Source organism: Rattus norvegicus, chromosome 9 (genome assembly GCF_021556685.1).
Source record: "Rattus norvegicus strain SHRSP/BbbUtx chromosome 9, alternate assembly SHRSP_T2T, whole genome shotgun sequence".
Lineage (NCBI taxonomy): Eukaryota > Metazoa > Chordata > Mammalia > Rodentia > Muridae > Rattus > Rattus norvegicus.
In genome coordinates this window covers 79,115,076-79,134,311 of record NC_141542.1, presented here as the reverse complement: position 1 = coordinate 79,134,311, position 19,236 = coordinate 79,115,076, and the positions used below count along the sequence as shown (strand labels likewise).

Here is a 19,236-nt window from a genome sequence, read left to right as displayed (position 1 = left end):
TGCTTGCCACGTTTCTAATCAGCCCTGCTCAAGCAATTTTCATCATTTCTGCGTTAGAAAGACAGGATGCGTGGACAGAGCAGTTTAGGGTCTTTCAAGGCATATGGTCAGGCAGGGCTGATGAGTCATGGCCACTGTTATATTAACTGGTGCTATGGGCTCCAGAAGGCAGATGCAGGAACAAAGGGTTTCCTTTGGAGGATGGGAGGGTGAGTTTACTGAAGAAATCAGTTCCATTTTCAGAATCAGATCACTGATGACAGGAAGCCAGTCAGACAGGGCCACGTGACAAAACTTGGGCCCTAAGTACAAAGACCAGTCTTGGGAGAAAGCGCAGGCTGGCAGAGAGGTGACAGAGCAACAAGGAACAGACCCAGCAGTCCACTGTGGGAGCAGCTTGTTCCAGTTAGCCTCCTGATCCCGCCTCCTATACTTCCCACAAACCTGATGGGTCAGAGTGGACTTCTGGAAGCAAATGCTGACAAAATGATAACTTCCTGGGGGTGGGGCTGAGGTAAATTTGTGCACTGGGCTTTGGAAAGAAGAGTGAAGTTTCAGGGGGAAGCCATGATGGAGGAAGTCAGGGGCAATTAAAGGTCAAGGGAGACATTTACAGGAAGGACCAGGAGAATATGCCAAACGTGTATGTGTCCAGGAAAGGAAGAAGAAAATGTCCTCTTCCTCTGGCTCTGGAGGTCCTGCTGCAGCTCCAGCCAATGGCACTGTGATCAACACAATGTTACTGAGTTTCAGTGGAAATTTGGATGCTGGTTTGGGAACCCCACAACCAATCTTCCCCCTACCCCTATGGGAAATCCATGTCTACTTCTAAATTGCCAACTTCTAAATGGGTCTCTGCAATACGGTTTATTTCTGTGTTGGGGATTGCCTGTGAACACGTTGCCTCCTTTCAAGGTGATTGCTGCCATGGTTTAAAAGCTGGAGATTCACTCACATTATATAACCTAGCTTTCTCCCCATGTATCGTGTACGGTAGTGTATTCCTGTGAAAGCAGCCTAGAAGCATAAAGGGCTAAAGCTACCACCACCAGCCACAAAAGTCCTTAATTGCTTTTACTTCCTTTCTGCGTTCCATCTCTTCTTGAAACCCAGGTGAGCGAATTCCAGCCATTAAACTGGCATTTCATGCTTTACCAAGGACTAGTTCAATCAAGCTTCGGGTCTTGCCAAAGCCGCTTAACTCACGGATGCAGTAGGTCCCCTCCTCCTCCATGCTTTGACACCATTTACATCATTTATGTTTTTCAGTTCAGCTGTTTTAGGCTCTGAGGGAAACAGTGATCTGTGGACACAGTCCACCATTTGGGCGGGAACTGTGAATGGAGCTCCAGAGAGCTAATCCACCAAGCAGGTGACGCGTACTCCCTAGACGGAACTTCGAATCTTGACTGTCCATAAAAACCCATACACGAGAGTCTGCATTGCTGAGGTGATGCTCCCGGGTCGGGGTGGGCTTCTTTGCTTACTGTGGTTGTGCCTCTGCAATATACTGAGGTAGCCTAGGCACTGTTACTTCCCTTTGGTTCCTGGACATGTATGAAGCCATTTTGCTGTCCCACCCATCTTCTACCATAACGTGGTGGCTCACCACAGGCTTAAAACGATGGGCCACATTGATCATGGCTGACACTGTAATTCAGTTCTGTGAGCCCAGGTGACACTTTTATTTTCGAAAGTTAGTCACCTTAGGTATTTTGTAGTGGTGACAGAAAGCTGGCTGTCTCTGCATACATAATATTAATGGCTCTATTTTTATATTCTATTCTATGGCTTCAAGATTTTAATAAAAGAATATATGCTTCTCAAAAATGAGCATGTTGTTGTCTTAGTTAGGGTTCTATCACTGTGATAAAACACCATGACCAAAAGGAACTTCTCATACTTCACATTGTGTGGGAAGTCAGAGCTGCAACTCAGGGCAGGAACCTGGAGGTGGGAACTGAAACCAGTGCTGTAGAGGAAACCTTTTTACTTGTTTGCTCTTAGTGACGGTTCAGACTGCTTACTGATAGCACCTAGGACCAACAGCCCAGGGAGGGGGCATTGTACATAGTGAGCTGGGCCCTTCAACATCAATCAAGAACATCCCCCCTCCAGAGTTTCCCATAAACCAGTCTGGTAGGGACTTTTTTTTTTTTTAATTTAAAGTTCCTCCTTCAAAAATGACTCTAGCTCATGTCAAGGTGACATAAAAGTAGCCAGTGCAGTTATAAAGACATATGAGCATTCACCCTGTGTAAAGAAAGCAAGCATCCTTAGTTATTTCAAAGAATTCTATTGCTTCTTTAACTCTTGGATTTAAGGTTAACCAAAATGTCACTTTCTTCAGGTAATTATAAAGCTACAAGTCTGGTAATTTCAGATGAATAGCTCAGAAAAATTGTTTGAGTCCTTGGATAGTTCAAAGGTACAAGATTAGTAGACAAAAGAAAGTATCTTTTTCTTTTTATGTAGCAAAGAAAAGACAGCAAATTTGGGGTTGTTGATGGCTACATTCTCTCTAATTATAAACAGGAAAAATACATAAACTCATTAGATCTTTAAAAATGTAAGATGGTAAAGTTTATATAATTAGATTTTAAAGTTATTTTAGAGAACTCCTGGTTGTAGTCAACATCCAATCCCTTCTCTTAATGGTACCCTAATTTCTCTTGGGGTTCTTTTCACCCCAATTTACTTATGGACTTTAGGTGGACTCGGTTCCAGTTTTTGGTTCTGCTTCTAACCTTGTCCGTGCCTTGTCTGATTAGTCCGGCTCTCAGGCTAAGGCAATCGAGCCATGAGTACCTCATAGGAAATTCTGGGGTCTGCTGGGGGTAAGAGTTCCCACAGACCTGATGAGTTGGAGGTGCTGATGGCTATGTTGTCACTACCTGTCCCTGAGAATGGTGCCTACAGAGAATGGGAAGCTGAGAGAAAGAGACTCCCAGCGACCAGCCTGGAGGAGCTGGATGCAGCCACTCCTGAGGTCAGCAATAATGACTTTGGGCAGCAGTTTCCTTGTTTTGCTTAAGCAACTAAAATCAGGTTTCCATTGTTTGTAATATAAGTGTCAGTTAAATAATCATAATTATTTATCATTATATATTTTTTTATTTGCTTGGCTTTTGTTTTTAATAAATTTAGTGTCTTTGGCTGTCAGGTAAAATTTAACCATGAAAACTTACTCAGCAATGATATTTGCCTGTATGTATGCATGCATGTATGTATGTATGTCTGTACTTATTGACAGGGTGCATGTAACCACACTGGTTTCGGAATTGTTGGGTATTAAGGATGACCCTGAACTTCTGACCCTCCTGCTCCCATCTCTCAGATACAATTATAGGCATGAGTCATAATGCTGGGCGGTGCAATTGGTTTTTATGAGTTGCCTTTAAGGAACAGACAGAGAAAATACATTGGAAATCTCATTTCTGGTACTGGACCATTGATGGTAAGAGCTCAGACCCTTATCCTTATACTTATAAAACAATCTCCAGATGTTTTTGTATTTGCTTATTGTCTTAGTTATATTTTTATTGCTGCAATGAAACACCCTAACTGAAAGCATCTACTGAAGGGGGAACAATGAGTTATTCATTGTACACATCTAGGTGACAGTTCATCACTGAGGAAAGTTGGGGCAGAAACTCAAGCAGGGTAGAAGCTGGTGGGCAGGAACTGATGCAGAAGCCATGGAGGAGTGCTACATGCTGCTTAGTCTCCATGGCTTATCCATCCTCTGTTTTATTGCACCAAGGATGACCAGCAAGGCTAGCTAGCACCACTCATAGTGAAGCAGGACCTCACATTAATTATCAGTCATGAAAGTAAACCACAGGCTTGCCCACAGGTCAATCGGGTGGGCAAATGTCCTCAGTTGAGGTTCCCTCTTGGCAAATGACAATGGCTTGTGTTGAGGTGACAGAAGGCTAGACAGGACACTTGCCTATGGTCTATTTGCCTTCAATCTCTGTCTTAAAACGGTTAGCATGACCTCAGCATTACGTTCTTCCTCCCTTCTGAGTATAAATCTTTCACTTTGCAGGTCGGATGCTGAACACATTCCTTCTGCTCGGCTCCTAGACCACCAGCCCGACTGGATGAGAAAACCTTTCCAAGTGGAGCTTTGCTATTGTTTGTTTGGTATTGACCCAGCTACCTCTTTTGTTTGCAATCATACTGTACCTAAGTCAACTTCCCTTACTGGAAGAATGTGATATCAGGTTTTTTTAGGACAGTGGGACCTAACATGCCATGTTAAGGCTAAGGGATGTCACCTACCATTTTCCCCATATATAGGCTTGCTTGTTCTCCCATCCCATCTGGAGTCTATAAACTCTTTCATAGGTAAACATTCTTATTTAGCCAAGAATTTCAAAAGGGAGAGAGAGCGATAATAATGCACATTGTGCAGCTCATGAAGAAGGCAACAATGAAGGTAGGGACAGTTGCAGAAAACTTGAGAGCCACCCCATTTCCGGAATTACTTACAGGATATTCGTGCTGCTATTAAATAAGCAGATAATCTTTATCTGCTAATAAAAAAGGCAGCCTGTTGCCAGAGGACGGTGACAGTCTTAACAAGGTTTACAGAAAATAAAAAAATACCAGCAGATAGCAGCTATCATGTCTTCTTTTGGAAAATGTTAACACTTCACAGCTTGCATATCTTGCTTACTTAATTGGGCCTATAAAAACCCACCAGGCCATTTCACACGGAGTCACTGAAATTCTCTAGACCAATTCTTTACAGCTTTTCAGAGCCTGGATGGGAAAACGGCTACGAAGAAGGCTGATGGAAAAGACTTTTCAGCTCTCTGGCCCATATTGACAAACCTTACAATCTTCATGGGTTTGCTTGTTCTCAAACATATGAGGCAAATAAATCAGGCGGGTTATTATTACTATTATTATTTTGGTTTGGAGAAGAAAAATATACTACTGACATGAGAAAGGAATAATAAAATATGTTGGCTGAGGCAAGCCTCAAATTGCCTAAATAGCTCCCAGAGCACCTTGTCTGCAACCGACTGCACACCCAATATGATAAGTTGCCCCCTCCCTCTGAGTCCACAAAGGAGCTGGTTACAGCATTGCCCACATGTGCTATTGTCCCATGGAGTGTTGGCTTAGATTGTGAGTTCCTCTAAAGTGGATATAATGCCACATTCTTGCTGCCAGTGATTGGCCTCCACTGAGACTGGGCAAATGAATATTTATTGGAATTGATATTGAGGAAATAAATATTTATTAAAATTGAGCAAGAGATAGAGAAAATGGAAAAGTAATGCAAAAAGAGGAAATTATGAGAGATGTCTTAGGCTCAAGTCACTGAGTGTGTGTAGTATCAAAAGGGAAAAAAAAAACAGTAGTCAGTCCCATTGATAAAAATACTTTAAAATATTTAATAATCTTTTCAGCAAACATTTTCATCATTTTGGGTTTAAAGACTTCTGTGAGTATATTTTCTTTCTCTTTGGCCTATTTTTAATCTAGTTTGAGGGTACATCTGGATGGCATCTGTACTGATAGAGTCAAGGAATCATTCGGAGGCATGTTACTGCATCTGGGTAGCTATGGAGATAGCTGTTAGTAAAGAAAGTAACTTGCTAGCATGAGAAACCAGGTTCTATTTCTAGAACCTTCATTAAAAAAGAGCCAGGTATATATAAAATGCTTATAAGCACAGTGCTGGGAGGTGGAGACTGATGAAATCCTTAGGGTTGATTATTATTCAGCCATGTAGTTTAAACGATCCAAGATGAGGTGGGAGAATCTACCCTCCAAAACAAAATAAAGGTGGACAGAGCCTGGGGGTTCACATCCGGACTCCATACATATGCACACACATGTGTAAATATACCTGTACACTGTGTACCAATAAACAAAAGCACACAAATAGACAAGTATGCATGCGATGCATATTACTAAACATACACACACATATATGCATTTATAATTTCCTATTATTATTCTCCAAATTACAGAGATTAAAAACTATCTACATAACATTGATATTACATTTGGTACTATCAATAGTCTGGAAATTCTCCAAAGTGTGTAGGAGAAAGCCTGCAGGTTCTGTACAAATCTGCAGCATTTTAAATAAGGAACTTGAATATCTGCAGGTTTGTTATCTGCAGAGTGGTCCTGAGGACAGCAAGGAAGGATGACGGTTTCAGGGTTATTTATCTTCTTTTTTTTTTTTTTTTTTTTTTTTTTTTGGAGCTGGGGACCGAACCCAGGGCCTTGCGCTTCCTAGGTAAGCGCTCTACCACTGAGCTGAATCCCCAGCCCCTATCTTCTTAATTTTCTCTTGGGAGCTCAGAAGTTTTCTGGAATAGGATGGTTTTGGGGGACACTCTTTAGGCCTCCTGACCTGAGTGTGGTACTGTACTGGGGCAGCTCTAAGTCTGTGGAATATTTCTGATGATCATGATGACAATGGTTTTATAAGCAAGCATGGCTTTCTTAGACATTCCTGGAAGTGGAAGGAACCAATGCTTGATTTCCATGATGAAGTCTGAATTTCAGAATGCTTGTTGACTCCCTGGAGAATTTTAAGTTATTAGGGGTGGCTCTGCCTCCCAGTCCCTTGGTCTGACTTTAATAAGAACTCCTGTGGTGCTGAGGACCAGCCTAATCTAGCTAGACACTACAGTCTCATGAAAGATGCTTCGTCGGATCTGGCTGAGAGGCAGAAATGAAATGTTAACTCCCTAAGCTTGCTCTCCTAGATCTCTCCAAATGGAGCAAGACAAAGGTGTAATTTCTCAGGCCTCCCCTAGACAAAAGGTACCAGTGTTTTTCTTTGGCATAGGGAAAGGAGTGGAAAGGATGCTGAGATTCTAATCCCCAGTTTGGAGTATCTCAGGCGATCACAGAGAACACTTGTCTTTTATGACACTGCAGTTCCCAGCATCCCTCTGGGATGCCTTAGATTCGAATTGTCTGGGAAACATAAAATCAGTCACATTTAGCAAAGCTCAAAACACCAGAGCATGGGAAACACAAATTAAAATAGATTCTTCTTCAATCACTAAATTGTTTGGTTACAAGTTTGTTTGGTATAAGGAGAGCCATTAGAAAAGGGTGCCCCCCCCAAAGATTAAAACAGAGACTGAAGGAACACCCATTCAGAGCCTGCCCCACAGGTGGCCCATACATATACAGCCACCCAATTAGACAAGATGGATGAAGCAAAGAAGTGCAGACCGACAGGAGCCGGATGTAGATCGCTCCTGAGAGACACAGCCAGAATACAGCAAATACAGAGGCGAATGCCAGCAGCAAACCACTGAACTGAGAATAGGTCCCCCGTTGAAGGAATCAGAGAAAGAACTGGAAGAGCTTGAAGGTGCTCGAGACCCCAAAAGTACAACAATGTCAAGCAACCAGAGCTTCCAGGGACTAAGCCACTACCTAAAGACTATACATGGACTGACCCTGGACTCTGTCCCCATAGGTAGCAATGAATATCCTAGTAAGAGCACCAGTGGAAGGGGAAGCCCTGGGTCCTGCTAAGACTGAACCCCCAGTGAACTAGACTATGCGGGGAGGGTGGCAATGGGGGGAGGTTTGGGAGGGGAACACCCACAAGGAAGGGGAGGGGGGAGGGTGATGTCTGTCCGGAAACTGGGAAAGGGAATAACACTTGAAATGTATATAAGAAATACTCAAGATAATAAAAAAATAAAATAAAATAAAATAAAAAAAAAAAGAAAAGGGTGCCCCCAAAAGGCCACCCCCAATTCAGGTTTGGTGAGCTTCACAGGGATAGCATCTTTATTCTTTCAGCTCAAAGTAAAGAAATCTTTAAATAAGGTTGAAATAACAAGGGGTAGTCATTCAAAAATTACGTTCTTATTTTGCTCATAGGGATTGATAAACACTTTTCAGAGCATTGGCCATGGTGTTCTGTCCTCAGGACTGTGGCAATCACCTCATCTCCAGTTTTTGCTAAGGGAGACTGAGCTGTGCCTAGCAAGTACCTCACCTCTCTCGTTTAAGGCAGAAAGTCAATCAGGACCAGTTTGAGACAGGGTGAATGGTGATTGCATTTGTTATTCCCTAGAAATTGTTCTTCTCTACTATTGAGAATCTAAGAGACATTGTCCCACCACTGGAAATATCATTCTGTTTAACTCTAATACCCATCTAAAACATAAGTAGTTACTGGTTTGGTTGCATAGTCTTGGCATGCCTTTCTCCAAACAGGCTGACATCACTGGTTTGGATCACCAATATTCACAACATACTTCTGTTAACATGTATTTATACATTTTGTTGGTTTGGGGTTTTGCTTGTTTGTTTTGTTTTTGAGACTGGATCTCATGCACCTCAGGCTGGTTTCAATCTTAGCATGTAGATGAGCCTGGCCTTAACTTGTGATCCTCCTACATGTGTACATGTACATGTGTGTACCTTCCCTGGCTCCACTGGTGTTTGAAAACTCCCTTCTGTGAAAGGGACTCTCCTGGCCTGCAGAGTTGTCATTACTCTGCACAACAGTGGATACGCTGAAACTAAAGTTCGGTCCACATGTAATTCATGACCTCATAGATGTAGATGTGAAAATTAAGGGAATTAGGTCCATTCCCCACTCCTTGATCTTATGAGCAGAAACATGTGTGAAACACGAGCGGAAGACTCTCCTATAATATGCTTGTCTTTCCAAGGTGATGGTAGACTAGGAGGCACCGATCATCCAAAAGGACACATAGGACGAAGGTTACAGCAACCACCCTCAGCTCTGTTCCAATAACAGTGCCAAGAGCTAATACTTAGTACCGTGTATTGAGTACCAGGTGTAAGTCAGGCACTGTAGCTGACATTTTCTTATCATTTAACGCTAATCTCCATCCCTGGACAATTTTTGTGTGTTAAGTATATTTTATAGGTAGACTTACAAGGCAGGGAAAAAATTGTGCTACCCAGAGAAATCAGAGTGTCCCTCTAGTGCTGACATTATTCTTTTCTGTTCCTTCAATGCTGAATGAATTAGCACATTGAATTCTCATACAAAAATTTCCCTTATCTCAAGGCACACCATTCTATTATACTGGTGAGATTTGGGAACATGAATTGCTCAGATCTCATATACAAACGATTAATATCTTTGACAACAATCCTCTGAAATGTATTTCTATTTACCATTTTCTAAGGAAGACACATCTAATATTGTGAAGTCTATTAATGCTGGGCCCAATATTTAAGGTCTAAGAGGAGTGGACAGATTAAGGTGCACAAACATTCTTTGTCTTCTTTAAAGTAGCTGACATCTGCTTGCCCCAGAACAGTGTGGTACCAAACAGGAAGTAAGAGCGAGAGCAGAGAGAATGAGCAAGTACAGCTGTGTGGTTTGATTTAAATAAACAACTTCTGTGGGAGAAGATGGCTGTGGTCTGGGTAGTGTTCAGATCTATAAAACTCAAGAAACCTGAGTGTAACCCAATATTCACAGAACTTTCTTGACCTGACTGTGTACTTCTGCTCCCAATTATTTTGGGAGAGAGGAATTTCTGATTGGAATGGGGCATGGGCTTACCCAGTGCAGGTCATAGTCAGACGGCCTTGTTACTCCCTCTTCGTCTTCATACAAAAGGAACCCTTCTCTCCGAGCCTGGTAGTACTCCTTCCGAAGCTTCTGGATGCGGTCAGTGGTTCCTGCCATGGGTCGTCCACTGTAACACATGAACAGACATGGTCACATGGTCAGGAGATCCCCTTTTGTTCTCCCTATTAAAGGGCCTGACATCCAAGTTTGAAAGATTTGACAATGTAATTTAACCCAGGAAAATGGTGAAATTGGTAATAAAATGAGCGAAGAAAGGACATTACATATACATACACATTTAATTCCAAGGGTCAAAGTGTCTGATTTGGGATTAATAAATGCTTTGGGAGTGAGGTGAGATAATGTCCTGACCTCTTACAGTAATTAAAAGGCTCTCCACTTTTCTTCTTATGATCAGTGCTTGGTTAAATTTTAATATGGATATTTCATTCCTTCAAATGCCATTGCTTATCTGAGATCAAATCCCAGTTGTTTGACCTGAAGGTTGACTGTGACAGATGATTGGCTGACATGTGCCAGCATTCCTTTCAGAGAAACTCGAGAACTTTTGGTGTGTGTGTGTGTGTGTGTGTGTGTGTGTGTGTTAGGGTTGGCAGGATACAGGTTAATATATATGGGTAATGATAGACCATAGCTAAGGAAGGAAGATGAAAGATACAGCCACAAGTGCAAGACGGGGTAAGGGAAGGTAGATGACACCTCTCTGTACTAAGGAATTCCTTGTCTAGGGGCCATGTCTCTCTGTGTTAGCCACTGGCTGTGTCTGAGACTTACAGCTTGCCCAGTGCCACTGTGGGCAACTAGTGGTCCCTTTTTAGTTTGGATTGATTTATTATGATTATTTTAACAGACTCGGGATTATGCTTGTGCTTTACAATCCAGACTGGGCTGGGGGCAAAACAAAACAGAAATACAGGTCTGAACTGCCTTTGAACTTTCCTGGTTCATTTAAGGATTGAGTGCCCAACTGGGCTGGATTTCACAGTAAGCTCTGGAGATGAACAGTTCGTATTCTTTCCCTGGAAAAGTCATATTCTTGGAGGAAGAGGACAGAAAGACCTACAGAAAACTAGGATCCATGAAGATGGTTGCCCTAACAGTGATCTGCACAGGGGTTATGGGAATGTGAGTGCTTAAGTTTTGACAGGATGAGAGCAGGTCATGGGAGGTGATAACAGAAGGCCCCATAGAGGAGGTGACACTCTAGCTCAGTGGTTCTCAACCTATGGGTTGTGACCCTTTGAGAGTTGCATATCAGCTCTCCTGCATACAAGATAGTTACATTAGGATTCACAACAGTAGCACAATTACAGTTATGAAGTAGCAACGGAATAATTTTATGGTTGGGATCACCACAACATGAGGAACTGTATTAAAGGGTTGCAGCATTAGAAAGTTGAGAACTACTGATCTAGCTGAAATTTCTCAGTGGCTGGGCAAGTGAGAGGAGGCAATTCCAGGTAGGGCGAGAACACAGCAAGCAAATCTTGCCTTTTGGATTCATTTCCCAGTCAGTACATTTGGACAAGTAGAGTTCCAGCTGCCTTTGCTCTCCTCCTACACATATCCTCTTGTCAGGTAGTCAGAGTAATTGCTGGTGACCTGAGCTTGGGCTAAGAACCACTCTCTTGGTTATGAGTTATATGGGAGGGACTGTGGAAATAAATGAAGACTGGACAGGTAGATAGCCCCTGATGTGAAGAATCTTGCCTGTCATTAAGGCCCTTACATATTATGGTTGAGTTTTACAGTTAAATAAGATATCTGATAAAAAGGTGAGCTATCTAAAAGCAAATCAAAGTATTTGAAAATTAAGCTGAAGTTATAAGAGCAGCAAATAAGCAACTTTGCAAGACACAGTCTTCTACTTGATGGCAAGGTGGTGGAGAGCATGGCCACATGTTGGCTCTGTGCTCTCATGCTAGCAAGTATGCACTGACCACTGGGCTTCATGAGCATACAAGCAATGGCAACTAATCAGCAATTAATACTTTTTATTTAAAAAAAAGGCAAACCCTGACAAAGACAAAGATGACAAAGAGTCTGTCAGAGAGATGGCTCAGCAGTTAGGAGGACCTGGGTTTGATTGCCAGCACCCATATCAGGAGGTTTACAGCTACCTATAACTTTAACTCCAGAGAGTCTGTCACCTCTCGCCTCCGTAGGCACCTGCACTCACATGCATGTACCCATACAGATTCACATGCACACACATAATTGAAAATTATAAGAGTAAATCTTAAAAGAAAAAAAAGAATAAGACACATGCTTGGGCTGGGGGTGGGGGGGTGAGGCAGTAGAGCACAGATCTTTATTTTCTTTTAGGATGTCTGTAAAAATTCTGAAAATAGTTCTAATTCTCCCTTCTCTCCTCTTTTAATTAAAAAAAGATAACCCCCAAAGACACTAAGGGCTTGGTCAGCTTTCCTGGAGCACATGTGGCAAGAGCATGTCAACTCCGAAAGCTGCCTGGGCTCCTTAGTGATACAAGATGACTGGTGGCTGGAGCCCATGCATAGGCTTCTGCTGGGTATGGGGATGCGAAGGCAGCATTCAGGCTCACCAGATGAGTTCAATCAACGTGGTGCAAACACCGCATACATAATCTATTAGTTTACCCCAAAGAACCGAAGCATTGAATTCAAGTGGAATGAAGTCATCAGTAAGAAAGGAAAACAGAAAAAGGAAAGAAAGGACTGGAAGGTGCTGTTTTAAAAATGGACCAAACACCGCAGTATTCTTCTATTTGTGGTAGGAAAAAAATCATATGCAGACTATAAACTGTTCTTCCATATGCCTATAAATATATGAATTTTAAAAATATGGGTTTGATCAGATTGCTATTCTCAAATAAGATAGTAGGGCAAGAATATCAAAGCAGCTGCTCAGAATTCAAGTATGTCCCCGATGGCTGACAGGAGCGTGACTATTTACCTGGGAAAGAAATCCGGCCCCAGTTTTTTAAAAAAAAAAAAAAAAAAGGAAAGGCATGGTTTGGTCTCCACGAAAAAACATGCAGTGTCTTCTTCCAAGTATGAATATTCTAAGATGATATTGGGAATAAAACACAGGTCTTGTATCACAATCTGGGACTAACTTTCAGTACTCCGTCTTATTTTTCCCATTCCTAAACCTCTTCCTGCCTTTAGTAACAACGGTGTGTTTTTTCCAAGTGTTTTATCTGTTAACATTAGGAATCACATATGCTGATTTCAGGTTTCACCTCCTCTCAGTAGATAACACACATGCTTATCACTAAATTAATAAAATCTTACATATTATGGTGTTGTAAGCATAGTAATCAGCTGGTTTTATTTTGTGTTGGAGTTGTGCAAATTTAGCAGTTTGATGCTAGATTTATATACACTTTGTAGCAATGGTGTCAACCATTATAATTCATGCCATAATATAGTGATACAAATGTTTACTTATATTATCTGCCAGCAGGCACATCAGCTGAAGGACCATAGATAGTCTCAGAATCCTTTTCAAGTCAGAACTTCAGAAAACTACTAAGCAACTATAGGGATGGACTCTTGAATGGACTTTATAATTCTAATGTAATAGCTTTGGAAAATACCTCAAAGTGTGGAAAGAATACCAAAACAAATTTTGTTTTTCTGCTCATCAAAATGAAGACAAGGCTCACAGGTAATAGATGGTAGCGAAGGTGAATCCAAACTCACCTGTTGGCTGGGGTTTGCGATAGAGCTCTTTTCTTCTATCTCATCTATTCTTAGAGACCTGGGCCTCTAGTAGACATCAAACATCGTGGACTTTAAAGCTAGGGCACTGGACTTGACTGCCGAAGGTCCTGGGTGCCAATCAATCAGTCTATCTCTTTGCTTTTATGAAGCATGAGTCAGGGAAACCTTCTAGCTGACATACTCAGAAATGATATCAAATTCTTATGTAATTTAAATGCCTTAAAGGATTAGACACTACACCTATCTGCATCGCTACTTGGAAGGTTAAGCTTTCTGTATTCATTGTCTGGGCAATGTAGAGTTCACTTTCTCTGTGTGTTTGCTTGAGTGTTTGCTTCTGAACCAGGGCAAGGATTATAGTTCTTGCATGACCACACCCAGGTGCGTCTGACTGTTCTTACAAAACTAGCTCTGTCTATATTATGTAAGTGACCAATAATGATCTTAGAATGTTGAGTGAACTCAAGCCATATATAAAGGCATTTGTGTTATTTAGGATTTCTTGTCAATTACAGAGCCTGTGCCTTTAAAGGCAGATGTATCTTTGAACAGGCCCTTTTTATAGTGCTGCCAAGCTGGACAGGGCTTCGTGTTGTAATGGGTTTTATTTTCTTTGCAGTTATCTATAGTCAGAAATGACCATCATATGGGAAAACTTTCACACCAAGGCACTGCATACTTTTTTTTTCTGAATCTAAACTGACTCTTTCCCATAATCTCCTGAATAGGAGTACTTCTTAGAAATAAGTATCAGAACTTGCTTCTGGGGGCAGGAGAAAAGAAACTGGCTTTATGGAGCATCTGTGATGTCCCAGGGCACAGGATCTGTGCTTGTTATCCAGTTCCACTCAGATCTGTGAGGATGATGTTGTTGGCATTCACTGAGGCTCAGAGAAGTAGAGAAACACAAGTGGAGAGCGGTGGGCTAGGCTTTGTGTGCCTGTAAAACTCTAGCTGTTTCTTCTATATCATGTTGCCTTGGGAGAAAGGCATTAAAATGCAACAGGCATTTTGGAACAGCAGTTCACAGGCGTTTCAACACAGAGGGAATTTAGCACAGCACATTTATAGGCATACCTTCTGATATTCTTTTATTTGCACAGATCTTTGCTATAAAAACAGAAATAGAAGTAGCTAAAGTAATAGGAATACAAGCAATGAAGTCTGGATTCATTAAAGGAATGATGTTGGAGCAATTGCAGACCGACATTTCTGGACAATTAATATTATATCACTAGCAGGCTTATGTGGGAAACTCGTGTAAAACTGAATGGAGTGCAGAAGAAAAATCAACATATATGATCCCATGTGTAAGACAAAGACTGTGGGTGAGGCACAGCCAGTGTGGCAGCAGGACAAATTCTGTCTGTGTGGAGTTTCATTTTGCTAACTATGCTTGAAAATCCACAAAAGATTCTGAAAAAAAAAAGTCCAGCTTAAGGCAGATTATCATCGACATAATTATTATGTTCTGTTGGAGAAAAATTCCTGCCCAGTAAAACTTTTGAGAGATTCTTATGTATGTGTTGAGGATCATTAATAAAAAAAACCATTTAGATTTATACACTCTACAGGCCCTCGGCATTCATACAAGTACTGTATATATTTAATATTCTATGATGAAAATACATTTAAAAAGTATGCCCATAATACTAAAGACATTTAATAATAAATACTTGATTTTAAGAGGATTTTATTCTACAGAAATCTCCTAATTACATTTTGCCCACCAAAGCTCTGAAAATTATTTAATATAAACATTTACTGAAAACTATGACTATGTAATTATATTCTACCACCAAAGAGTGCCTATTCTTACAGTAGCATTTTGATATTGCATAGATATTTTGATTTTGCATCCAGTGACATCTGGGGACCCTAACTGACTATCCGTGGAGAGCATTTTGGGATTCTTTTTCTGATTTCTTCTAGAATTCTCCCTTATGATCTATGCTGATGTAAGAGTCCTCACCTGAGGAAGGACACTGTAAAGAGATGCTCTGGCCTTTGCCTTTGGCTATCAAACTATTGAAACAATGGGCCCTAAGAAGTTGGAATTTCCTCTAAGAGTGTTATACTGGTAGTATGATAAAAAGTGCCAGTCAGAGGGAGGTCTTGTCTTGGAAGGAGATTTCATATTTATCTGACAGTTTGTCAGACCATCTTTCAGGAGAGACTGTATACAAGACTATGGTGATGGGTGGGACCATACCTTCACCAGGATTTCTTCGTTATATGTACTTCTTGCCTTCTCTTTAAAACCAAATCTGATGTTCAGGGCTTAAACAATAGACTTGGGGATGACTGGACCGCTTTGTTTCTTTTCCCAATTGGCTATATCAAATAAATCTTTTTTTCTCTGGCTTTTTAGAACTATTTGTCTCATTAATTGGCCTACTGAGGATGGTTGGCTGAGCCTAGCTTGTTAAAGCTGCCAGGACTGAGGCTCTTATCCTAATAATTTTGGTAAAAATGGTATTCTCCATTTTCTCCTTGTTTTGCCCACAGTTCCCCTAAAATAATAAGACTTTACTGTGGTCATATGGAAATTTGATACCTATCAAACCTAAGGCAGTTTGTGATTAAAACAATTATTCTGAAATTAAGAACCTGGTGTTTACTATGACTGCACTGAAATTCCTTGATTAACACTGATGAGCTTAGTCAAAAGGCAAACAAAGCCTGGTGGTGGCTCATGCTTTTTAATTCTAGTATTCTGGAGGCAGAGGCAGGTGGATCTCTTAGTTCGAGGCCAGCCTGGTCTACAGAGTGCGTTCCAGGACAGCCAGGGCTACACAGAAAAACTGTCTCAAAAAGCAAAACATAACAAGACAAATTGTATTATCAACAAACAATTCAATGTTCTTTTTTTCTACCTGGAACTTTCTTTTTTTCAAGGACTACTTCCTTCAGTTTTCTCAGGAGGTGTATCTCATAGGAAGTCAGGAACAGAAGTTAGGCTTCTTAAGATAGAAATATCACATAACAAGTTGGTGGTAGAACTGTGGGAAAGCATCCTAGGTTCTATAATAATATTCAACTTTGAGAAGTGTGTCTCAGTGTATGTTCCTAGTGCTGCCTGAGCCTACTGTGTATGCCAGGATGCGGTGAGGGGGTGGAGGAACTGATATTCAAGTGAGGGTCATAGGGAAGAGAAAAGTCTACAAAAATCACGATGCTATATTAGTTCAGGCTAGATCCTGGTCCTTCCCACAGCTGTGCTGGTGGCATGTGACCTAGATGCAACACTTTGACAAGCCTTGGCTTACTGGGCTCCTGACTTTGCCATGGCAACGTGAGTCTGCCCTTAAACCTTCTCAACAGGCTCCCTGTTCCCATCGTCTGCCTCCTTCGTGATCCCTGAGTTGGCTCTTCCATCATAGCTAGACGTGCTGACCCTCTGACTTCTGCAGCTTGAAAATTTGTCTTGGAAACTGGAACCCTGGACTGGACTTTGACCTCAGTGACTCAAGCCATAGTGGTGGAACATAATGAAATGACACTTCCCATGACACTTTCGATTGCATAATGGTAAGCACTTCTACTCACGCCACGAACACAGCTACCATTTACCTGAACGTAATTGTATTGATTCTTGAAGGGTGACTTCCTCTTATCTTGGAGTGTTATGTCTGAGATTTGTCACCAGATTGATGTCATATCTTCAGATAAAAGCCATGTCTCTTCCTCGCTCCCTGTCACCTGAGACAATGCAGGGCTGCTCTCTAAGATCAGAACATCCTGCTACTCTATCTCCTCTCCCAGAGTGAATATACATCCCGAAACTCTGCAGAGTGGCACTGGCCATATGGTTTATAATTCAACAACAGCCTGAGCTATTTCCACAGCTTCCACGCACCTTCACAAGCCTGTGACAGGAGATTATTTTGAGTCTATACAATGGCCTACTGGCTGTGTTCAGATTTCAGGAGCCATTTTGTTTTAGTCATGAAATATTTACTGAATTACTCATAGTTGAATACTACTAAGATATATTCCCTCTAAAACACATAGTAAAGTATTGTGATATTAAGTAATCCACATATATACTAGATCTTTCATATATATATATAGTCTATCTATCTATCATCTATCTATCTATCTATAATCTATATTGCTTCAATGCATTTTGCCAATTTTATTAATGATATGAAGTACATTGGGATTATACAAAAATTTACTAAGTGATGTATATGGCAATGTTTACTTTTTAAGAAAGAACTATCTCAAAATACAGTTGAGAAATCCACACAGAATGGTGGCAAAATTGTCCCTTCATTTCTTCTCTTTGTCTTTTTCAAACAAGTGTACACAGATGCAAAAAGAGTGAATGTGGTTCAATGTGAGGCTGTGTCTTCTGTTTAAGACGATAAACGAACCATGCCCCATGTTGCAGTCCAGGTAGACCCCACTACTCTTGCACAACTTGCCTCTGGAGTGCATCTAATTGATATATTTAGTTTATCGGCGCTTAGACAAAAAGCAACCAAACAAACAGAGGCTTGGGTCACTTTAACAGTGATAGGTTTTCATCAAACCTTCCATCCACTGAAGTGACCTGGATATGAGCTAACTTAGTTTCCGTCGGTTGGTGTCGGTTCCTAACGACCTTTTATTATTTGTGTTGTATGTTGTCAGGTACAGGATTCCAGGGTTGAGACTGGCATTGTGTATCCAGCATGGTCCTGTATATAAAAATCAGTGGGTTCAGATGCTGCTGAGGCAGGGGAGAAGCCATCTAATGCAGAGGTGAAGGAAACAGCACTGGGTGGGCTTAGTGAGGACATAAAATTAGAAAACAATATAGTAATCCCCTGTAGTGTCTTTCTGGGCTAGTTTCGAATATAAACAGATTTTAAAGCATATCATGACTTTAGAAAACAAACTTTAAAATGTGCCTTCACTTGAAACCTTAAAAGTTTTGTCAAAGGATTTTATGATCAAAAAGAAGATGAACAAAATCTAGATAAACAGGTAAGAAGGAAGAAACCTACAGTGTGTAGCTTAGATTCATTTTCTTCAACGGAACAAAGGACAAGGCAAGGAGAAAGAAAGTTTGGCTGTGTGAGATACTTGAGCAAATTAATAATAATATGTACACACATAGCCTTCCCAAAGAGCTTCTCACCAACAGCTACAGGAACTGAAAGATGAAATTATTACCTTCTAGGCTTAAATCAAACACAGCTTGAGTTTTAAGAATACATATCTGACATTTAGATGTGGATTAAGCTTTCAGGGTCACTCTGGGAAAACAAGCCTTTGTGGGCTGCAGGCCATGAAACCTTGGGAATTTCCTAGGCCTCCGTGAAATCCCCTCTTCCTCAGAAGAAACAATGGAGATGGTCTCTCCTCCCTGGGGATCATGGAGTGCTGTCAACCCACTGATTCTCAACAGCTGGACATCTAGGCCTTCCCCTTTGGATACCAAGGAAGTAAGCTGTAACAGATGACACAGCTTTGAGGGAAAGTTAAAAAAAAATTCTAATGATCTAGTGCATGGATAGTAGCTTTGTAATTGAGAGGACATTCTGAAGTGTGCATGCACATCAGGCAGTTAAAACTGTAATTTCTTACACACCAAGCCTTGTCTCCCACCTTCTCTTTCAATACAAGAGTTCAGGAAAATAAGTGACAAAGCAAAACATATGAAAAAAAGTTTTTCAATCAATGGAAATAACCTAAAAATTATGCTTTAGATCTACTCCAGATGTCAGGAATCAAAGAAAAAAATATATCTGTATGTGTATGTGCATATGTATATATGTGTATATGTGCCTGTGTGTGTATAACTTAGTCCTTGCTTAGTGTCTGTAAAGAGCAACACATAACAAACTATGTAATCACACAGAAGTGATGTTTGTACCAAACTATGTGACCATGGGGGAAGATCTTAATGATTATATATGGTGTGGAATCTCACACTCTAATAAACAGGTAATTCCA

The 19,236-nt window shown here is 41.0% G+C and overlaps 1 protein-coding gene across 1 annotated transcript in view; it reads right to left on the bottom strand.

Annotated features, from left to right (window-relative positions):
- Nucleotides 1–19,236, bottom strand: part of Pard3b (par-3 family cell polarity regulator beta) — a 1,028,371-nt gene that overhangs the window by 95,160 nt on the left and 913,975 nt on the right. The window contains 1 exon segment of the mRNA NM_001191808.3: nt 9,554–9,689. Within this exon segment, the coding sequence (NP_001178737.1) occupies nt 9,554–9,689 (136 nt within the window).